At 42.5% G+C, this 23,531-nt stretch overlaps 1 protein-coding gene across 1 annotated transcript in view; it reads left to right on the top strand.

The window, feature by feature from the left end:
• Positions 1 to 3,635: 3,635 nt before the first annotated feature.
• The window catches only part of LOC126176688 (26S proteasome non-ATPase regulatory subunit 6-like), a 122,841-nt gene continuing 102,945 nt past the window's right edge, over positions 3,636 to 23,531 (top strand). Inside the window, exon 1 of the mRNA XM_049923849.1 lies at positions 3,636 to 3,780. Within this exon, the coding sequence (XP_049779806.1) occupies positions 3,636 to 3,780 (145 nt within the window). The remainder of the gene's footprint in view (positions 3,781 to 23,531) is intronic.

The following is a 23,531-nucleotide window of genomic DNA, read 5'->3' as shown; positions in this document are numbered from 1 at the left end:
GCGACCATCTTGCCCATAAATTATGGTAATTGTCATGACAGCTTTTGTCCATTAATTATAGCATGAATAAACAAAACATGAGTCCATGTGAGCGGTTTTTTTGCATTCGAGTCATAAAATTGGCTAGCTCAACTGGGTGGTTTGTTTCATTAAGAGATCATAAGATTGTCCCGAATTGGTACATACTCACTACGACTGTGTCCTGTGCAGAGTGAACTGGGTCGTTGTTGTGGTGCAAAAACAAAGATCCTCGCAAAGCATCATCTTGAAAGACTTATCAGAAATTTCAATAGTTAGCTCCTGTAACTGTTTGCCCTTTATGAACTTAATCTGTTAGCCAACATACCAAGGCACTCCTTTGAAACACTCAGCGTCTCCTTGCTTATTGACGGTCGAGTTTTTGTGTTATTCCGATGGCTATGAATCGACATGTTCCCTCTGCCTGCTTTGCTTCTTTTCCCTGGGTTCATAGGAAAGATATATACATGTTTATGATGATTATGAAGCTAAAGAAATAATTGTACCAACCTTGCAATGTTTACGCTTTTGCCTCGGTTAAGCAAGTTTTTTGAAATAGATGGGAACAGTTGTGGAATGGCAATGTTCAGAGTGTCGTGCAAGATACTGAAAAACAATCTATAGGTGATTTTGCAATTTTTGCACTATCGACCGAAATTTGACACACCATACTTCAAACACCACAGCCTCAATTTCTGTTATGATTCCCATTTCTTCACAGCGAGATGGTTTGCTTTTTTGTTATTCGTCATTCAGAGTCATCTGGACGCACCTGCACCACATAATCGTTGTGTTATATGATGGCGCACTGTTGCTGTATACGTACACTGACACAGCAGGTACTGTTGCAACATTGATTCCTTTCAGTTGTAGAAAACGCATTACTGCACTTCATCAATGGGCTACGCCATTTTGTTTTGATTTTTCTAGCAGTGCACTAGTAATTAGGTACGTGGTGCGTTCAATAAGTAACGTAATACATTTTTCTGAAAGCTGGTAGATTTTATGCAGAATTTCTATACGCCATATTATTCCCAAAGACGTATGTTTCAACATAATATCCATCAAATGCGACACCCCTACACCACCTTACTGGGAGGGCCTGTATGCCCACATGGTACCACTCTACTGGTCAATGTCAGAGCCATCATCTGCTGGATCAATAACCTTTCCATCATCCACAAATTTCTTCCTACGGAGTGCATCCTTCATTGGGCCAGATAGATGGAAGCCGGAAGGTGCGACATACAGGCTGTATGGTGGATGAGGAAAAGCAGTCCAATGAAGTTTTGTGAGCTGCTCTCAGGTGAACAGACTTGTGTGAGGGCTTTTATTGTCATGGTGATGGAGAAGTTCATTTCATTTTTGTGGCAATGAACACACCGAAGTCGTTTTTTTTCAATTTCCTGAGATTAGCACAAAACACTTCCCACTTGATCGTTGCTCCATGAAGGAGGACATAAAAGAGAATAGCCGCTTCGGAGTCCCAGAAAACTATCACCATAATTTTACTGATTGAGGGTGCAGCTTTGCACTTCTTCTGAAGCAAGGTGAGCGGAGACACTCCGTGGATGGCCGTTTGTTTTCAGTTCGAAGTGGTTAACCTATGTTCACTGCGTGTGACGATGTTCGACAAAAAGTTGCCACGATCAGCCTTTTACAATTCCGCACAAATGGTCCTTCTTTGCTCTTTATGCTCTTCTGTTAGCTGGCGAGGAACCCGGCAGACACACGCCTTTGAGAACCCCAACTGGTGGACGAGGGTGTCAGCGCTATCAACAGAGACATCCAGTTGAGCAGAAAGGTGTTTGATCACCTCGAATGAGAGTATCTGCACATTCTAACTTTGCAACAATCACAGATGTGTGCTGCCGGCCGATTCGCGTGAGATCGATCTGATTTGCGAGACCTTGTTGCGATGGTGACAGATGTCTCCCCTAATGGTTCAACCTGCTTCCATCCCCTGCCAGGTGTCTGTAAACATTCTGCAAGCGCCTGTGAACAGCTATGATGCTCTGGTTTTCTGCCGAAAGAATGCCAATGATAGCTCTTTGCACAGAACGCACCTCTGTTACAGGCGCCATTTTGAAGGCTGTGATAGCGCCGCCGCCTACTGGAACTTCAGGAAACAACATATTTTAGCGGGAATATTCCACGATGTCCCACAACAAATACCGCACTTTTCAATGGGAATTGGCCCAGAAAAAATGTGTTGCGTTACTTATTGATCGCCCGTCGTATCTTTATTTTTCGAGATGTAATTAAAACTTTACGACACTACCTTGTATTTTCTCCAAAGGTTGATTTCACTGTCATCTGCCTCCCCATAGTCACGAGTGCTTCTAAAGCCACACATTTCTCTTCTAATCATTCCTGCTTTACTATTTTGCTCTTGTCAGTCTCATATTTTAGATGTCCATATTTCATTTACATGCTCTGTGTGCAATGTTTTTATATTTTCTCCTTTTGTCAAGTCTTTCAATACATCCAAATTTGTAAAAGGTTTCTCACAGGGATTTGCTTCTTTGCCTCATTGTTGCTCTGCTGCCTTCACTGTACCATATATCAAATTACCCATTCGTATCCATTTGTGCTCCCTATTTCAGTCAGTAGTTGCCCGCTTTGAAACTCACAGCAACCTCGGGCTCTTCAACTTGTCTCACATGTCTGTGGTCTTTTACCTTTCTACTGTTTCTTCACTTTTAATCTGCAGTTTATAACTTAAAAATAATATTCAGAATCAACTTCTGACCCTGGAAAAGCTTTTCAGTTCATAATATGTTTCAAAAATCTTTATCTTATCAGTATGTAACGTAATTCATCTGAAACCTTTGTGTCTCTACGTGTCTGTTGAACACATAAAACTTTCTTCAACCAAATGTTAGCTTCTTTGTTTTCTATTTGCTTCAAGGTACATTCTTGTAATTTTAACATAAACCAAAAACCCTTGTTTACTTCTCAAAATATTAATGGATGACCAAATGTTAGCAAAGAGTAAACTATGTAACGTGCAGAATTCTATGTGGCAGTTTTTCTATTGATTTCTTTCTCCCTAATCACTGTTCTCTTAATTTTTGCTTCTCATACTTCTACTGTTATCTAATTACAGCTCACTCCCCTTCAATCAAAATTATGTTTTTGTCACTCTAAACGATCCGAATAATTTCTTTTACCTCTAACGATCTGAATAATTTCTTTTACCGCTCTACACATTCTTTCAATCTCTTCATCTCCTGCGGTGCTAGTAGGCATATGGGAGGTGCTGGATTTGTATGTCTACCATGTGAATTAACTGCTGACGAATATGCTGATTGCTACTGACTGTTCATCGGCTTCATTATTAAATCGTTCCTGATTGTTTTTATATTTTACACTACGCGTCTTTATTATTTTTTTTTTTTTTACATTCATGAGAAACTGAAACCGATGGTTGCATCGTAAATGCCTTTAATAATGTCGTTGCTTGTTTAAATTTATATCTCTGACTGCCTGCTAGTCGGCAAGGAACAATATTTTCCGATTATTGTTTATTGTTAACAGGATTGTAATAATACACGTGTGTGGCGTTGTACGGAGTCATTCTTACACACTCACGCTTGTAATTGGCATCCAGGAAAATGCCTATTGACTATTTAGAAGACGAAGGTTTAGCGAAGAATCCGAATCTCAAGTTGGCACAATGGAAATTTCGTCTGAGCCTGCATGATCGACGCTTCAATAAGGAACTACAGAAGCAGTTACTGGAGGCAATTAAAAGTGGAGGTAAGTTATTTATTACTTATTGCCAACTGAAGTAGGACATATTTGTGTATTTTCACGAACGAACAGGCTGAACTCATGAGCACATTGGCGTTTCGTGACAATGTTGCCCGCTACACCGCAATAGTTTTCTGAATAACTAAAGAATTGTAATGAAAATAGATTGTATTGCAAAATACCGGTCTTAGTATTAATTCTTAAGTTACAGGCTGATTTCTTAAATGTTTTATAGACTGTGATAGCGAAATTTTCTTTGTTTCTTATTTATCAGTAATTCCGTTTTGAAATACAAATTTCCACCAGTGCGATTAGGGGTTACGTATTTGAAAGAAAAGAATCGCCTATGGTCAGCTCCCCCAATAATTTTGAATAGGCAAGTAATTTCAAATATTCATTCAGTAGTTGGTAGCACCATTTCATATTATTTAATAGTGTAGCACATGTGTGGACATTTTTATAAATATGTTTTCGAATCCTAGACAAACTTAAACTTCATTGTACGGAAATAATTACACAAGGTATGTGTGCGATTTACTAAGCAAAGTTATCAATGTGTCCAGTGTCTCGCGTCTATGGGCGACGAATCGGTTTTACTGTGTGCCGAAGAGGAGGGCACTTGGTAAATGTTACGCCGAATATGTCACAGGCCTCCAAGGTATTGCTACCACGTGAAGAACTCGAAGCCAACCAATATTTTGATTAGGCTAATTTCACTCTCGTAGTTTAGGATATAGTCGAATGCTGGGCACTTACCGAGTTTAGGGGACAAAATTTTCGAAAAAATTTTTTCTCTCTTTTGGTCAATTAGACTATGTTGATCTCGAAGATGTTATTTATTTTCATCAGCGATAACAAATGGTTCAAATGGCTCTTAGCTCTATGGGACTTAACATCTGTGGTCATCAGTCCCCTAGAACTTAGAACTACTTAAACCTAACTAACCTAAGGACATCACACACATCCGTGCCCGAGGCAGGATTCGAATCTGCGACCGTAGCAGTCCCCCGGTTCCGGACTGAGCGCCTAGAACCGCTAGACCACCGCGGCCGGCTCACCGATAACAACTTTTTAATATATCGAGAGAAAAAAAATTTTTAATGAAAATTTTTTTCTCATTTTTTGAGCGGACCACGAATAAGTTATTTGCAAACATCATTCGAACTAAATCGTAGCATATCAAAGCACTCGGATAAAATCACTTCATTCAGTTTACACTAAAGTCAAATAACAATGTAGTTAAGCTTAGTTCGGTGTTTGTTCTGTGCGTTTGTTCTACTAATTCATAATGACTAGAATTTTCCCTGATTTGGCCCAATTTCGTATGATAAATTTATTATGGTGTTGTATTGTTACATTTTGAGTAAATGACAATATGTTGTTTTACTGTTTCAAAACTGATGAAAAATATGTCATATTCGTGATCAGCCTCGTCAAATTGACGATAATCGGTAGAAAATCAAAGATGTCTTGGGTGTCCCACTAAACTCGACAGTGCCGAATGCTGTTTACGCCGGTAAACATTGTGGTTTAATTTTTACTTTTGTGTGAATTCTCAATTTGTTATGAGTACCTGCAGCTTAGCAAGTGTTTGTGTGACAGGACATAACCTCATTTGTTTCCTCAGAACTAATTCACGGTCAAGTTGTGTAGGAGTTCTGGATTTTACCTTTTTTTATTTTAACCCTAGGAACGCAGTTCAAGGTTCTGAATATTCCATTCGATAGTTGGAAATGGAAATGAAGTCCCATGCTGCTTTACAGACCGTAGGGGAACGATGCGGGAGACCCGCACTGCCTTACTAGGCAAGGTCCTAATGGAGGTGGTTTGCCGTTGCCTTCCTCCGACCGTAATGGGGATGAATGATGATGATGAAGACGACACAACAACACCCAGTCATCTCGCGGCAGGAAAAATCCCTGACCCCGCCGGGAATCGAACCCGGGACCCCGTGCTCGTGAAGCGAGAACGCTACCGCGAGACCACGAGGGGCGGACATTCGATAGTTACCTCTCGGTAAAAACTTCACCTCTCGCAATTTTAATAAAATTAATAATAAGCTTTAGAACCGATATGCAAGAATATTCTCTAATATAACGAACTGTGAAATGTGATTATTTACGTAACCGACATGCGAATTAAAACTGGTGACAGTGTGGATGTGTTACGTATCATTTGTAAACCGTAGGCATCCCTCGTTTCCAGAGATCACTAAAGCCCTTCAATATGCATACGATGAATGGACCAGTTACAATTTTCAGACTGAAGAGTACTGACGAATGGGATACAACCCTTCGGCTTTGAAAAATGTCGTCACAGGTTACCCAAGATGGTACTTTGCAGACATAGACAATGTTGACAAACAAATAAATGTAGTACCGAGAAGACAGATCGTGGACATATATCACGTATTTCCATATTTCGAACGTAATGTTATATATATCGCTTTTTCGCAATAGAAAGCTCTAGTATCCTATTCTTCTGTTGATCTATATAGGTCAACTGAAGGATAGGATACTAGTGCTAGCGAAAGCTGAAAAAAGCGACAAACGTAAATTTTGTATCCTATTCTGTAGTTGACCCATATAGATTAACTGGAGAATAGGATCCTAGTACTAGCGAAGGCGAAAAATGGCAACAAACATAAAAATTTGTATCCTGTACTGAAGTTGACGTATATAGGCCATCTGCAGAATAGGATACTGGTACTAGCGAAGGCGATAAAGCGACTAACGTAAAATTTGTACCCTGCACTTAAGTTGACCTATATAGGTCAACTAAAGAATAGGATACCACCTTCGTAGTGCAGCTGAGGTATAAGATACCACTTTGAGGAACGATTCACTATTTGACAAAGATGTAATTCAAAATGTGATACAAATGATTTAAAATTAGCACAAGCGTCAAAAATATTAACAGTATCTATGTCTTAATAACACAACAATGGAAAATTTGGGATCGAATGCCCTACTCACCATGTATCGGAGACGCTGAGTCGCAAATCGGCACAATAAAAAGACTGTCACAAAATGAGCTTTAGGCCAAAAAGGCCTTTGTCGAAAATAGACACACACACACATACACACACACAATGACCACAGTCTCTGGCAGCTGAAGACTGAAGAATACTGAAGATTGCGGTATACAATCCGTCGGCTTTGAGAAATGACGTCACAAGTTATCCCAGATAGAGGATTGCATTGCAAGCTGAGTCTGGCTTCAGCTGCCAGAGACTGTGGTCACACCTGCGTATGTGTATGTGTGTGTGTGTGTGTGTGTGTGTGTGTGTGAATGTGTGTGCATATATATGTTGTCTATTTTCGACAATGGCCTTGTTGGCCGAAAGCTCATTTTGACAGCCATTTTGTTGTGCCTATCTGCGACTCACCATCCTAATAACACATACATTTATTTTTATTTACGATTATCATGCTTTGCTACATGAGATAACCGATTTATTATCCACGGCTCGAAAATAAACTAATATCTATGATTAAAATATGACGTCATTGGTCACGAGTTCTGTGTGGATGTGTTTTGTGTCATTTGCAAATCGTAGGCATCTCTCGTTTCCACAGATCGCCATGGCCCTTCAATACGCGTACGATGAATGGACCATTTACAATTTTTGGACGCGGGGTTCGGAGTTTGAATTTGATTATGAGTACGTTAAAATAAGTCTTTCGCGTGTCGTGTTATACGAAGTGGTGTGGCATGGATAATTACTCTTGAGAAAAAGGACACTAAAGGATTTGATACACAACTGAGAAATACGCAACACATCACAATTTGACGCCACAAAACCAGCCTTTCGTGAATTCTGAAAGTATCGTACAGTGATTCACAACAGCCCAGGGTCCTAAAGAAATGTAATAGGGCAATGCTGCGAAACAGTCATTCTTGCAGGATGAAGGGTAGGGCCTAATACTCAGTCTTAAGTTGACGACATTTGAACAGTTTTTTGTTACTTTGGGGAACGTACTCAAATAGCTTACGTCAAGCGGGAGGTTTTGCAGAGGACTGAACGAACCTCCCTTATCTTATAGTTATTTGTCATGTCTGGTACCGAACATAACTGCGCAACGCTTATTGCTAGTTATATAAGCAGAAATAACCTTTGAGTTTTGCTACTGATCTGAGGTTTAATTCATATACCAAACGTACCGGTAATATGGTATCCCCCGTCACCACTAAAATTTCCTTACCACGAATCACACCAAACCCGAAGCGTTTTTAACGTGTCTGAAGCAACGCTATATCAAAGCGCGTATTTTCATAATGTTAATTTACGGCACAAATATTCAATCAAATATGGGATCATTTAGGTTTGTCTATAACTGCGATAGCTGATAACGTAAATCAATCGTTTAGCGGTTTAGCCCGCTCATGATCAGTAGAAGTGGAGGGCTATAGGCCGATTATGTTTAGTGTCCGTTCTCTGCCAACCTTAGCTATCAAACAATTCTCCCTGCAGCTGCTGCTGAGAATCGTACACAAAACCAACAGTTATATTACGCACAACAGTTGTAAATTGTCGTAGCTGTGTTGGGTGAGTATCAGAGCTCCAGGCGCTAATAGAAAGCACTGATTCTCAAGTCGTTATAGGCACTGATAGCTGGCTGAAGTCAGAGATAAGCTGAGCCGAAATTTTTGCGAAGAACCTAACGGTGTTCCGAATGGATAGGCTAAACACGGCTGGCTGTGGCGTGTTTGTTACTGTTGGAAGTAGTTTAACTCGTCGCGAAATTGAAGTAGATAGTTCCTGCGAATTAGTATGGGCAGAGGTCATTGTTGGCAACCAGAGTAAAATAATAATTGGATCCTTTTACCGACCTCCCAATTCAGATGATACAATAGCTAAAAGGTTCAGGAAAACTTGATTTCAAACACGTAACCGACTCATGCAATTATAGTTGGTGGTGACTTTAATGTACCCTCCATATGTTGGCGATGATGATGATGATATGTGGTTTTGTGGGGCGCACAACTGCGCAGTCATCAGCGCCCGTACAAAGTCCCAATTTTGATACAGTCCAATTTTTACACAAATCAATCTAGACACTGTCACGAATGATGATGATGAGGATGAGATGATGAAAGCAACACGAATACCCATTCCCCGGGCAGAGCAAAAAATCCACAACCCGGCCGGGAATCGAAACCGGGACCCCATGAGCCAGAGGCAGCAACGCTAGCTACCAAGACCACGAGCAGCGGACGATATGTTGGCGATGAGGCATGCATAAAACATCCGAAATTGTGCTAAACACATTCTCTGAAAATTATTTCGGACAGTTAGCTCACGAGCCCACGCGAATAGTAAACGGTTGTGGAAACACACTTCTTGGTAACAAATAATCCTGAGTTAATAGCAAGCATCAAAACGGATACAGGGATTAGTGAACATAGGGTTGTCGTAACGAGATTGAATATTATAATCCCCAAATCCTCCAAAAATAAACGAAAAATATGCCTATTAAAAAAAAAACATAAAAATTCACTTGACGCCTTCCTGAGAGACAATCTCCACTTGTTCCAAATTAACAATATATGGGTAGTCCAGATGTGGCTTGAATTCAAAGAAATAGTATCGGCAGCAATAGAGAGAGTTATGCGAAATAAATTAACAAACGACGGAGCTTATCCTCCTTGGTACACAAAACGGGTCACAAAACTATGGCGGAAACGACGACGAAAATATGCCGAAATGCCTTCACAAAAGAAGACGAAGTAAATACTCTAGAATTCGAATCAAGAACAGTTGCCAACATGAGTAACGCAGAAGTAAATATTCTCGGAGTAGTGAAGCAACTTAAATCACTTAATAAAAGCAAGTCTTCTGGTCCAGACTGTATACCAATTACGCTCCTTTCGGAGTACGATGATGCATTAGCTCCATACTTGACAATCACATACAACCGTTCGTTCGACGAAAGCCCGCCGGCCGGAGTGGTCGTGCGGTTCTAGGCGCTACATCTGGAACCGAGCGACCGCTACGGTCGCAGGTTCGAATCCTGCCTCGGCCATGGATGTGTGTGATGTCCTTAGTTAGGTTTAATTAGTTCTAAGTGCTAGTCGACTGATGACCTCAGAAGTTAAGTCGCATAGTGCTCAGAGCCATTGGAACCATTTGAACGAAAGATCCGTACTCAAAGACCGGAAAGTTGCACCAGTCACACCAACATTCAAGAAAGGTAGTAGGAGTAATCCACTAAAGTACAGGCCCATATCGTTAACGTCGATATGCAGCAGGATTTTGGAACATACATTGTGTTCGAACATTATGAATTATCCCGAAGAAAACGGTCTATTAACATACAGTCAACACGGATTTATAAAACATCGTTCTTGTGAAACACAACTAGCTCTTTACTCGCATGAAGTGTTGAGTGCTATTGACAAGGGATTTCAAATTGATTCCGTATTTCCGGAAGGCTTTTGAAATTGTACCACACGTGGGGCTCGTAGTGAAATTGCGTGCTTATGGAACATTGTCTGTTATGTGACTGGAGTCGTGATTTCCTGTCAGAGATGTCACAGTTCGTAGTAATTGACGGAAAGTCATCGAGTAAAACAGAAGTGATTTCTGGCGTTCCCCAAGGTTGTGTTACAGGACCTTTGCTGTTCCTTATCTATAGAAACGATTTGGGAGACTATCAGAGCAGCCGTCTTAGGTTTGCAGATGACGCTGTCGTTTATCGACTAATAAAGTCATCAGAAGATGAAAACAAATTGCAAAACGATTTAGAAAAGATATCTGTATGGTGCGAAAATTGCCAGTTTGACCCTAAATAACGAAAAGTGTGAGGTCACCAACACGAGTGCTGAAAGGAATCCGTTAAACTTCGGTTACACGAGTGCTGAAAGGAATCCGTTAAACTTCGCTTACACGATAAACCAGTCAAATCTAAAGGTCGCGAATTCAGCTAAATACCTAGGAGTTTCAATTACAAACAACTTAAATTGGAAGGAACACATAGAAAATGTTTTATTAGGACACTTTGAAAACGTAACAGATATACTAAATAGACTGCCTACACTGCGCTTGTCCGTCTCTTTTAGAATATTTCTGCGAGGAGCGGGATCCTTGCCAGGTATTAGGATTAAAGGAGTACATCGTACTTCTGCGCGGTGCGAGATCCTTGCCAGGTAGGATTAACGGAGTACATCGCGATGATCAAACAAGAGCAATAGGGGAGAGTGTGTCACTGACATAATACAGGATTTGGGGTGGACATCATTAAAGCAAAGGCGTTCTTCGTTGCGACGGAATCTTCTCACGAAATTCCAATCACCAACTTTCTCCTCCGAATGCGAAAATATGAGAGAGAAACGATCACCATGATAAAAATAAGGGAAATTTGAGCTTATACGGAAAGATACAGGTGTTCGTTCTTTCCGCGCGCTATACGAGTTTGGAATAATAGAGAACTATGGAGGTGGTTCGATGAGCCCTCTGCCAGTAACTTCAGTGTGATTTGCAGAATATCCATGTAGATGGAGATGTAGATGGGGCCAACATTAATCACAAGATAACTGCAAATCGTTTCAAGCTACCTCGCTGTTTCAAGTAACCCCATTTTATGTACTGATTTTTACACCGTATTCAAAAGAAGAAAAATCCTATCATACCATCAGATCCTATTACAAAATCTGAAGTCATTGTTGAATGATCTGCACACTTACTCATATAACATCATTGACTGTACATGTACGAGATGCAAGTTTCACACCAAATATGCAAAGCATAACCCGTGATTTTTTTTTAACATAATGATCCCAAGTTTAAACACTGAACAACACGTATAACTTACATAAATGTACTAGGTCATGCATACAATCGCCTGACTGTACATCTCGGCGTTGCCTCCGTTCTCACATCTTTTCTCATAACACGTGTGGAAACTCTGGACTGTTTGGGACAAAAAACCGATGAAAATACTTCTAGTAACGCCAAAATAGCGCTGATTATACCACACTTCTTGAAAGGAGCAAAATCCATTTTATTTTTTGTCAAGATATCGGTCAGTTTTGGCGGCTGATAGGGCGGTGCGGTACCCTATCTTGCAGTGAAGATTAATCATTAGACAGAAAAGTCGTCAAAAAAAATAATAATCACTTGAAACTTATTAGCTCTCATTATTTTGGATCGAAGCAGAGGCCACCCTCGCATCTATAAATCCGCTCTTCCTCACTCTTACAGTATTACAACAGAAGGTTACCTGTGCCATACGGGCAACAAGAAGTAGATAACAAAAGCAGTTGCAGGTGTGCTCTGGGGACAAGGTACCCTAGCCGATGTAACGCTTCCTTACGACAGAGCCAGTAGCTATTCGCTTTTAAACAAAACCAGTCATTCGTAATTAAAAGAGCAATTTCACAAGTTTCTTCTGATTGTGCACGCAATGGCTCTGTGGGAAGCATCGGAATTCTGAGAGATACTGACCATGGGCGTACCCAGCGAGGGGTACGCCCCCCCCCCCCAGAAGATATTCGAACTCGTTCGCACAGATCCGGGAGTAATTTTTTCGTCTTCGGCACGTTACTGTCGGCAAATCCTAGAAGATTGTTACTGAATTAAGAAGTTGTATTTTTAAACAAGTGCATTCTTATATTTTAAATGTTTATTGAAAGCAGTTTTTCACTAGTTTACTGTTTTATTTAATAATAAGTGCTGTATGTTGCTTCGAGTCCTTGTTTCCTGAGACTAGTATGACCTGCCCCCCCTAGTTCAGATCCTGGGTACGCCCTTGATACTGACGATCATCAAAACCCTTATTTCAAAAGCCTGGAGGCCAACCCAATTTCTGAGCTGTATGTGTAAGACAGTACTGGTATTCGGTCGGCGTTCTGCTAAATATGAAAAGGGTGAACCATTTTCGACTTTTATAAAAAGGATACCTACATTTACGAAGATACATAAGATACTTAGTCCTTTTCATTTCAAACAAACCAATTTTGATTCACAGAATTTAAAGAAAGTAAAACTTGTTTGTAAAATCTATATTACAACTGTTGTATAAATACGTATAGCTAGTTTAATCTCCGTTAAGACAAGCAGAAACGGGCTATGCCGAATAAAATAATAAAAGTTTGAAAACGAGAAACATGTTATCAAAGCAAAAAACGTTTAAGTTGAAAAACTAAAAAAAGGAGCTACCGTAATTTGCTGTTTCAAAATATATAATTATGTGTATGAATATATAACGGTCAGCAGTTGCACCTCCTCGTATGTAAAACAGCAAGTTAAATAATGAAACTATCGTATCGTATATACGTCTACATATGTAGATATGTGGATATGCGCATTCTGTACATGTGAAGAACTTTTACATGTATGATTTATGATTTACTTTCCAAAAGAATCGTTTTGCTCATCCCATGATTGTGATAACAGTTTACACTTATTTGACATTTATAGCAATTTTAACAATTTTGACCTAAAAAAGCTGAACCTGCAAAATCTGTGTGTTGTGCGTCTGTGGTCTAGGACCCAGAGCTAAATAACCCTGACAAAAAATATATAAGATACCATATGGCACCTATGCGGCCGACTTGTCCTCGTATGGCATATATGAGGCCTTCATAAATAGCAGTTCAGCATATTAGAAATGATGGATGGGTTAAGATACACTGTTATGAAACCCATACAAACGAGGGGGGGGGGCAGGAGCGGAGGGAGGGACGGCGAAGGGGGGGGGGGTAGGAAAAGTGACTTCTCTGATTTAAATCCACACGTGCTATATTACATCAACGTAAACCACTTGATGATGACAGACAAAATGAGAAGTAAATGCGCATATTTGGACAACTGTAAGGAAAAGCCTACAACAGTGTTAAATAAGACACACTAAATGCTTCTGTGAAACGCAGCACTTTTAAATGAAGCCAGAGTAAGAACTGTAGTATTATATTCTTAATTGATACGTTAGACGAGTATAACATATTTTCAAACGTAAATTTATGAAGAAAACACCGTAGGTATACACGAAGATGCAGATTAGATTAGGCCTACGAAAACATTACGTCAGAGTGCGTGCAACATAAGCGCACTCCTTTCAAGTGCTCTTAAACATCTATTGTAATATTACCATCTTAAACCATGGAAGACAAACGAACCAACTAAGTGCCCAGGCCGCTAGTGAAGAGTTCCAACAAACGTAAATGCATTTCCGAACAAGATAACACGTTCTGGAAAATTGTCGCTAAACGCAGGTAAGTCACCAGTTGAAAGAGTAAGGAAATGGAGATCTTACCCAACAAGTTCTCGGTACTTATGTGCTCTAACGCTGTCAGAGGAACAGGTCAGATATGTAGTTGACGCCGTTTTACTGTGCCTGGAAAGAAATTGGCATGTACAATTGCGTAAAGCTCCAACCATGTTTTCAGTGCTATATCCAAGTTCCCATCTATTCTGTCGCTTATGTTCTTTTCGATCGATATGCCCTGTCCAGCGATTCGGGCTTACTTCCGGACACTCACGAGAAGCACACGTACTACAACTTTTTCAACGAAAGTTCCCTCAAAATGGGAGAAAAAATTCCCATTCAGGTCTCCTCATACGTCCAGAAAGCCATGAACAGGAACGTTCTTTATGTGACAGATCTAGTAGGTTTAGTCTTAATCAGCTGTCCTTCCCTAGCTAATAACCGCATATGCTGATTTTTTAAAACTTGTTCTTGCCTAGCTAATAACAGCACTTGCCATAAAGCCCCATCTGGCAAGTTGCTGAGAGCTTTGAAATGACGTTGTAGGCTGCCGCTGATTTCTGGATTCACAGCGCGGAATAGCATTAAACACATGTTGATACTACAAGTATTTTGGAGGCAGATGCGGCTGTTTGTCGACTTTCCATGCAGTTGGAAATGTGGAAACTAGATGAGGGGTGGGGCACCATCTTCTTACTTCTGTGCGGATCTACGCGAGACATTGCTACTTGCTTTTTCTGAGAAAAATCTTTTTCTTTTGTCGCATTGCTCACATGTCCATGGATGGTTTAATACACATATAAAAAAAAAGTTTTTCATCAACCCGATTCCCAGAACTCCTGAAGATAGACGTTGACTGTGGATATTGTATCACAGACACAGTCCCTTTGACTGTTCAGAGACGTCAATAAACCCGCCCAAAGATGTAAACAACCATGCATGAGCAGCGCCTATTAGATGAAGGGGGTCTGACAGCCGATAAGTTCCAGGCATTCCACCAGGAAGGAGGTACACGGCTTGTGTTGTCTGTAGTTCAACCATGCCTAGACGGTCAATACCGCGGTTCGATCACGTCCGCATTGTTTCTTTGTGCCAGGAAGGGCGCTCAACAAGGGAAATGTCCAGGCGTCTCGGAGTGAACCAAAACCGATTCGGACATGGAGGAGATACAGAGAGATAGGAACTGTCGATGACATGCCTTGCTCAGGCCGCCCAAGGACTGCTACTGCAGTGGAAGACCGCTACCTACGGATTATGGCTCGAAGGAACTCCTACGGCAACGCCACCATGTTGAATAATGCTTTTAGTGCAGCCACAGGGCGTCGTGTTAACGACTCAAACTGTGCACAACAAGCTGCATGATGCACAACTTCACTCCCGACGTCCATAGCGAGGTCCAACTTTGCAACCACGACATCATGCAGCATGGTATGGATGGGCCCAACAACATGCCAAATGGACCGCTCAGGATTGGCATCGCGTATGAGTGTCGCATTTGCCTTCAACCAGATAATCTTTGGAGACTTCTTTGGAGGAACCCGGTCAAGCTGGACGCCTTAGACACACTGTTGAGCGAGTGCAACAAGCTGGAGGTTCCCTGCTGTTTTGGGGTGGCATTATGTGGAGCCGACGTTCGCCTTTGGTGGTCGTGCTGGAAGGCGCCGTAATGGATGTACGATACGTGAATGCCATCCTCTGACTGATAGTGAAACCATATCGGCACCATATTGGCGAGGCATTCCTCTTCATGGACGACGATTCGCGTCCCAATCGTGCACATCTTGTGAATGACCTCCTTCAGGATAACGACAGCACTCGACTAGTGGCCAGCATGTTTTCCAGTCATGAACCCTATCGAACATGCTTGGGATAGATTGAAAAGGACTGTTTATGGACGGCGTGACCCACCAAGCACTCTGAGGGATCTATGCCGAATCGCCGTTGAGAAGTGGGACAATCTGGACCAACAGTGCCTTGATGAGCTTTGCGGATAGTATGCCACGATGAATACAGGCATGCATCAATGCAAGAGGATGTGCTACTGGGTATTAGAGATACTGGTGTGTACAGCAACCTGGACCACCACCTCTGAAGGCCTCTCTGTATTGTGGTACAAGTTGCAATGTGTGGTTTTCATGAGCAGTAAAAAGGGTGGAAATGATGTTTATGTTCTCTATTCCAATTTTCTGTACAGGTTCCAGAACTTTCGGAACCGAGGTGATGCAAAAATTTTTGATGTGTGTATCTGCCAAGCTGGATGGGACATTCGATAAATTTAGAATGAAGCCAGTCTTCACACGATTCATAGTGAGTTTTCTTACGATTCCCAGTGTCTCTTTGTTTACACAGACAGTACAACTGATCCAAATGTCTGAAGCAAAGCTGAGAGTGGGTACATAATATTTTGAATAGGAACCCGTGGCAGACAGTTTCAATTCAGATTCTTAACTCATCCACTTCCGCTTAAGGAATTGAATTAGGCGTGACGCTTTGCAATGGTTAGATAACAATTCGAAAGGAAACATGACAAAATATCCATTTATCACTTAAGCACATTCGTTTGTATTAACACTTAATCAACTCTAAGCCTTTTCTGTTTCCTTCAGCAGACGTGGACGCATTACATATCTGAGTTGAAAGCGTCCTAGAACAGAAACTGTCCTTTTTCGGACAGGGTTTCCTATTCAAAATACACTCCTGGAAATGGAAAAAAGAACACATTGACACTGGTGTGTCAGACCCACCATACTTGCTCCGGATACTGCGAGAGGGCTGTACAAGCAATGATCACACGCATGGCACAGCGGACACACCAGGAACCGCGGTGTTGGCCGTCGAATGGCGCTAGCTGCGCAGCATTTGTGCACCGCCGCCGTCAGTGTCAGCCAGTTTGCTGTGGCATACGGAGCTCCATCGCAGTCTTTAACACTGGTAGCATGCCGCGACAGCGTGGACGTGAACCGTATGTGCAGTTGACGGACTTTGAGCGAGGGCGTATAGTGGGCATGCGGGAGGCCGGGTGGACGTACCGCCGAATTGCTCAACACGTGGGGCGTGAGGTCTCCACAGTACATCGATGTTGTCGCCAGTGGTCGGCGGAAGGTGCACGTGCCCGTCGACCTGGGACCGGACCGCAGTGACGCACGGATGCACGCCAAGACCGTAGGATCCTACGCAGTGCCATAGGGGACCGCACCGCCACTTCCCAGCAAATTAGGGACACTGTTGCTCCTGGGGTATCGGCGAGGACCATTCGCAACCGTCTCCATGAAGCTGGGCTACGGTCCCGCACACCGTTAGGCCGTCTTCCGCTCACGCCCCAACATCATGCAGCCCGCCTCCAGTGGTGTCGCGACAGGCGTGAATGGAGGGACGAATGGAGACGTGTCGTCTTCAGCGATGAGAGTCGCTTCTGCCTTGGTGCCAATGATGGTTGTATGCGTGTTTGGCACTGTGCAGGTGAGCGCCACAATCAGGACTGCATACGACCGAGGCACACAGGGCCAACACCCGGCATCATGGTGTGGGGAGCGATCTCCTACACTGGCCGTACACCACTGGTGATCGTCGAGGGGACACTGAATAGTGCACGGTACATCCAAACCGTCATCGAACCCATCGTTCTACCATTCCTAGACCAGCAAGGGAACTTGCTGTTCCAACTGGACAATGCACGTCCGCATGTATCCCGTGCCACCCAACGTGCTCTAGAAGGTGTAAGTCAACTACCCTGGCCAGCAAGATCTCCGGATCTGTCCCCCATTGAGCATGTTTGGGACTGGATGAAGCATCGTCTCACGCGGTCTGCACGTCCAGCACGAACGCTGGTCCAACTGAGGCGCCAGGTGGAAATGGCATGGCAAGCCATTCCACAGGACTACATCCAGCATCTCTACGATCGTCTCCATGGGAGAATAGCAGCCTGCATTGCTGCGAAAGGTGGATATACACTGTACTAGTGCCGACATTGTGCATGCTCTGTTGCCTGTGTCTGTGTGCCTGTGGTTCTGTCAGTGTGATCATGTGGTGTATCTGACCCCAGGAATGTGTCAATAAAGTTTCCCCTTCCTGGGACAATGAATTCACGGTGTTCTTATTTCAATTTCCAGGAGTGTATTATGTACTCACTCCTCTCCACAAGTCCTAAGTGTGTAACGGTAATTTCCGAACACCCTGTATACCTTAGATTAGATTAGATTAATTAGTCTTTCTATAGACCCATGAAAGAGGGAATCCTCCTGGGTGTGGAACATGTCAGACAAACACATTACAAAAATGTAATTAGAAAAACTTGAGTTTCATTAATTTTAATGATCCTCAGTCAATAAACAGTAAAATTATGTACATGAATTGAATTTAAACTTCCAACATTTACAGGTTTAATACTTACATCCTCTTTCATTAAATCCATCGTTCAGACATCTGCTAGTTTCTTGGCTATTACAACCAAGTATTGTCAAAAATTAAAGTAAATTATTCATTTCAATTATCCTCAGTTAAGAACAGTCAGATTATGTACAAGATTTAAAATTAAACTTCCACTATTTACAGACTTAAAACTTACATCTGCTTTCCATACATCCATCATTCACACAGTAGGTAGTTACTTGGTTGTTACAACCAAGTATTGTCAAAAATTAAAGTATAATAAATTTTCATTGAAATGGTCTACTGCACTTGTTGAGAAACTCAAGGATGGAATAGAAGGAGTTGGCCACCAAAAATTCTTTTAAATTATGTTTAAATTGTGCCTTGTCTGAAACTAAACTCTTAATGGTTTCTGGTAACTTATTGAAAATATGCATTGCTGAATACTGGATGCCTTTCTAGGCAAGAGTAAGTGATTTTAAATCTTTATGTATATTGTTCTTATTCCTAGTATTGATACTGTGTACTAAGCAGTTAGTTGGAAAAAGAGATGTATTATTTACAACATAAGGACGCATTAAATTTGCTAGGGTTGTAAAAGACGTATAGGCGCTTGACGCAACCCAGCAGACTCGAAAACTTGTTTATTACATCTTTAATGCGTTTGAACTGAGATTCAGTACTATTCCTATCATTTATCATGAAGGTTTGGAATTCCTTTCTGAAAACATATGCCACATTTCACGACAGTCGTACCAATTGGATTTAAAGAGTTCTTTAAATTTGGACGTTATCAGCGTTTCAGTCAATGGGCTTAACCAATCATATTTAAAAAACGTCGTATCGTGAGAGTTAAGCAATTTAGCAAAAGCTGTAGGATCCTTTTCGTTAGCAGCCTAGTTACAGGCCTGCTTATATCATACCCGTCAAGCGCAGCAAACACATAACAGTACATAATTGCTATCATTCAGCCTATACATTCTATTTCCACAAGTTCAGGCTGCTGACAGTACCATTTGCACAATATACTTGTTTCACAGCAAATTACTTCAACTAAGCTTGCCGCAGAGTCACTGACACCCTTTAACGAACGCATCAGTGTTGTGATTCGTGACGGCTTAAAAAAAAAATCAGTGACTTGCTCTACATCGCTTAATGGAGACACTTTGCATTTTTAGCAACGAAATTGACAGCATCGCGCATAGTCACTTTCAACGCAAATATTGCCCTGAAATTGTTGGTGACAAGTTTCTGATTAGCGTGTAGCTCATCTGTGCCCTCCAAACATTCAGCTGCTTCTTTAGTTAGCCTTCTTCGCTTAGGAAGATATTGCGTGATTATGCTTGAAGCGCGATTTTTTAATTAAGAGCTTATCTATACGCTGGTCGTATGCAGTCACTATCTGGCTTTCGCATCCCAGTCTTCGATGGTCATCAGTGCTCAGTTCGAAGCGGGACTCATCACTGAAGACAATTTGGCAACGTCAGTGAGATTCTAGACCTCAAACCTGTCCGGAGACGCGTCAAACGGCGGTGGCATACCAGTCTGACTGTCGCCTGACATACTGTCCTACAACCAGGAGTGATGGTCTGGGATGCCATTTCTTTTCATTGAAATATTTCTTTGGTTGTCATCCGCGGCATGCGTACAGCACAGCGGTACGTTGACGATTATTATACGTCCCGCTTTGTTGTTCTTACATTTCAGCAAGATAATGCCCGCCCGCACACAGCAAGAGTTTCCACTGCTTGTCTTTGTGTTTGCCAAACCCTGCCTCGGGTAACAAGGTCGCCGGATCTCTCCCCAGTTAACACAACGCATACCAGCTCTCACGCCGCAGTTAGTGTTGCAGTTCCCTGCGATTTTCGTAGGACGCGTGCGAAATGAGCGCGCCTTCATTATTTGAATGAACTGCACTTACCGGTGTCTGATGCTGATGAATAGAGACCGGATTATATGCATCATAAAAACTTTAAATTATACATGAAAAACGCTTAAAGAATGGATGAAAAGTATCGAATGCAAATGTATTGCGAGGAAGAGCGACGGCCATTCGAAACATCGGTTCATTTAGAACGCTGATATTTTCTGAATGCTTTCTAGTGGAGGTTAAATTTTCTAAAAAATTGCAAAATGGGGATGCATACTGTATTTCAAGAATTGTTCCTTCTTTGATATTGTTGTCAGTGACAAGCGGATGTGATGCGAGTGAGTCGCAGCGATACAATCGATATGTACAGGACCGACTACGAGATATAGCGCACGCCAAAGGGCACGCTCAAAAACTCTCTAATATTTCACTTAAAGAAACAACATACAATCTTGAATTTTTGGAACGGCATTAACTTTTAATTAATACTATTGGACCAAAGCATCATTTACAATTTATTTCACATTTTCTTCTATTGTAAACATAAACGACCAAGTACAGTTCCAAATGTTGGGTAGTTAGATTGTGTCTTCAATCACTCAAACCATTTTTATAAGTAGAAAAAGGACCGTTCTACATCAAATGAGGTAACTGGGCATGATTTGAATTTGGGTACTATGTTGGCACATTGTTTCTGGTAAAATTTCACCCATCCCATTAATAAAACTATCAATTTGGCACAAGGATTCAAAGTCTGGGTTATTGTTTAAAATGTTTTCGAACTTTTCTTTGAGTTTTCTTGTGAATGCGTCAGGCAATGAGGAGTTCACTAGAATAATTTTATTCATTAAGTGAATATATTCATTCAGCATCAAACCTTGGGTTTCAAGCTTTTTAATACTTGCAGGTATATGGGAAAAATGAGTGCTAATCAGAGCAATGTATTCTTTAATACAGGTATCATTAAAAGCTTCCTTCCACTGACAAACTGCCAAAGCCTCTGCATTGTCAAAGTCGTTTACTACCCCTCTAATGGCCTCGAAATATCCCCCCCCCACTGCGGGTCTGGGGGTTAGAATAGGCCTGAGGTATTCCTGCCTGGCGCAAGAGGCGACTAAAATGAGTCTCACACGTTTCAGCCTTTAGGTGATGGTCCCCTATAGGGTTTGACCTCCACTTTTCAAAATTTTCCCGAAGAGTGAGCCAATTGAGGAAGGGCGCTTTACATGGTGCATGGTGTCCATCATGCGCTAAGACATCTCGCATCCTTCGTTGACGTAGATCTGCACTTCTGGTCATTCTCCTGGGTGCGTTATCCACCATCCTCTGTGCAGTATCACTTTCTGTGCTATCGACAATAATTCTCTTCTTAGCTCGTTTGAGAGAATTCTATGTATTGACATTCTCTTTAGGTGGAAATGGGCTTCATCTGTCCACAGATTGTTGTTACAGCCATTCATTGTCCACTTTCATGCTAACAAGAAATCTAGAGCAAACGTTTGTCCATGAAGTGACTCCTGAACATCGGTAATTTTGTATGAATAGCAATAGAGTATGTTTTGTAGAATTTTATATGCATCATGTTTATACACTCCTGGAAATTGAAATAAGAAAACCGTGAATTCATTGTCCCAGGAAGGGGAAACTTTATTGACACATTCCTGGGGTCAGATACATCACATGATCACACTGACAGAACCACAGGCACATAGACATAGGCAACAGAGCATGCACAATTTCGGCACTAGTACAGTGTATATCCACCTTTCGCAGCAATGCAGGCTGCTATTCTCCCATGGAGACGATCGTAGAGATGCTGGATGTAGTCCTGTGGAATGGCTTGCCATGCCATTTCCACCTGGCGCCTCAGTTGGACCAGCGTTTGTGCTGGACGTGCAGACCGCGTGAGACGACGCTTCATCCAGTCCCAAACATGCTCAATGGGGGACAGATCTGGAGATCTTGCTGGCCAGGGTAGTTGACTTACACCTTCTAGAGCACGTTGGGTGGCACGGGATACATGCGGACGTGCATTGTCCTGTTGGAACAGCAAGTTCCCTTGCCGGTCTAGGAATGGTAGAACGATGGGTTCGATGACGGTTTGGATGTACCGTGCACTATTCAGTGTCCCCTCGACGATCACCAGTGGTGTACGGCCAGTGTAGGAGATCGCTCCCCACACCATGATGCCGGGTGTTGGCCCTGTGTGCCTCGGTCGTATGCAGTCCTGATTGTGGCGCTCACCTGCACGGCGCCAAACACGCATACGACCATCATTGGCACCAAGGCAGAAGCGACTCTCATCGCTGAAGACGACACGTCTCCATTCGTCCCTCCGTTCACGCCTGTCGCGACACCACTGGAGGCGGGCTGCACGATGTTGGGGCGTGAGCGGAAGACGGCCTAACGGTGTGCGGGACCGTAGCCCAGCTTCATGGAGACGGTTGCGAATGGTCCTCGCCGATACCCCAGGAGCAACAGTGTCCCTAATTTGCTGGGAAGTGGCGGTGCGGTCCCCTACGGCACTGCGTAGGATCCTACGGTCTTGTCGTGCATCCGTGCGTCGCTGCGGTCCGGTCCCAGGTCGACGGGCACGTGCACCTTCCGCCGACCACTGGCGACAACATCGATGTACTGTGGAGACCTCACGCCCCACGTGTTGAGCAATTCGGCGGTACGTCCACCCGGCCTCCCGCATGCCCACTATACGCCCTCGCTCAAAGTCCGTCAACTGCACATACGGTTCACGTCCACGCTGTCGCGGCATGCTACCAGTGTTAAAGACTGCGATGGAGCTCCGTATGCCACGGCAAACTGGCTCACACTGACGGCGGCGGTGCACAAATGCTGCACAGCTAGCGCCATTCGACGGCCAACACCGCAGTTCCTGGTGTGTCCGCTGTGCCGTGCGTGTGATCATTGCTTGTACAGCCCTCTCGCAGTGTCCGGAGCAAGTATGGTGGGTCTGACACACCGGTGTCAATGTTTTCTTTTTTCCATTTCCAGGAGTGTAGGCACAGCCAATTCCCCGTGCCATCTAATGGTCAATTTTCGCTTTTTTTTGTTTCCACAATGTTTCCCTTTGCCATGATAATATTCTGTTCAAATTTGATGTCATTGTGAGCAGTTGTTAATTTTTTTTACAGAATTTTGAAACTGAATTTTCAACTATGCTCATCCTGCATGTGTCTTGTCCGACATCAGTTTCTATTTATGTACAAAAATGTGAAATGGATCGATATCATATCAATTAAATATGTCTATAAATCAACATACCAACCTAATTTGAGGCCATTCTGTCGAATGGGCAT

Source organism: Schistocerca cancellata, chromosome 3, assembly GCF_023864275.1.
Source record: "Schistocerca cancellata isolate TAMUIC-IGC-003103 chromosome 3, iqSchCanc2.1, whole genome shotgun sequence".
NCBI lineage: Eukaryota > Metazoa > Arthropoda > Insecta > Orthoptera > Acrididae > Schistocerca > Schistocerca cancellata.
This window is presented reverse-complemented; position numbering and strand designations above follow the sequence as displayed.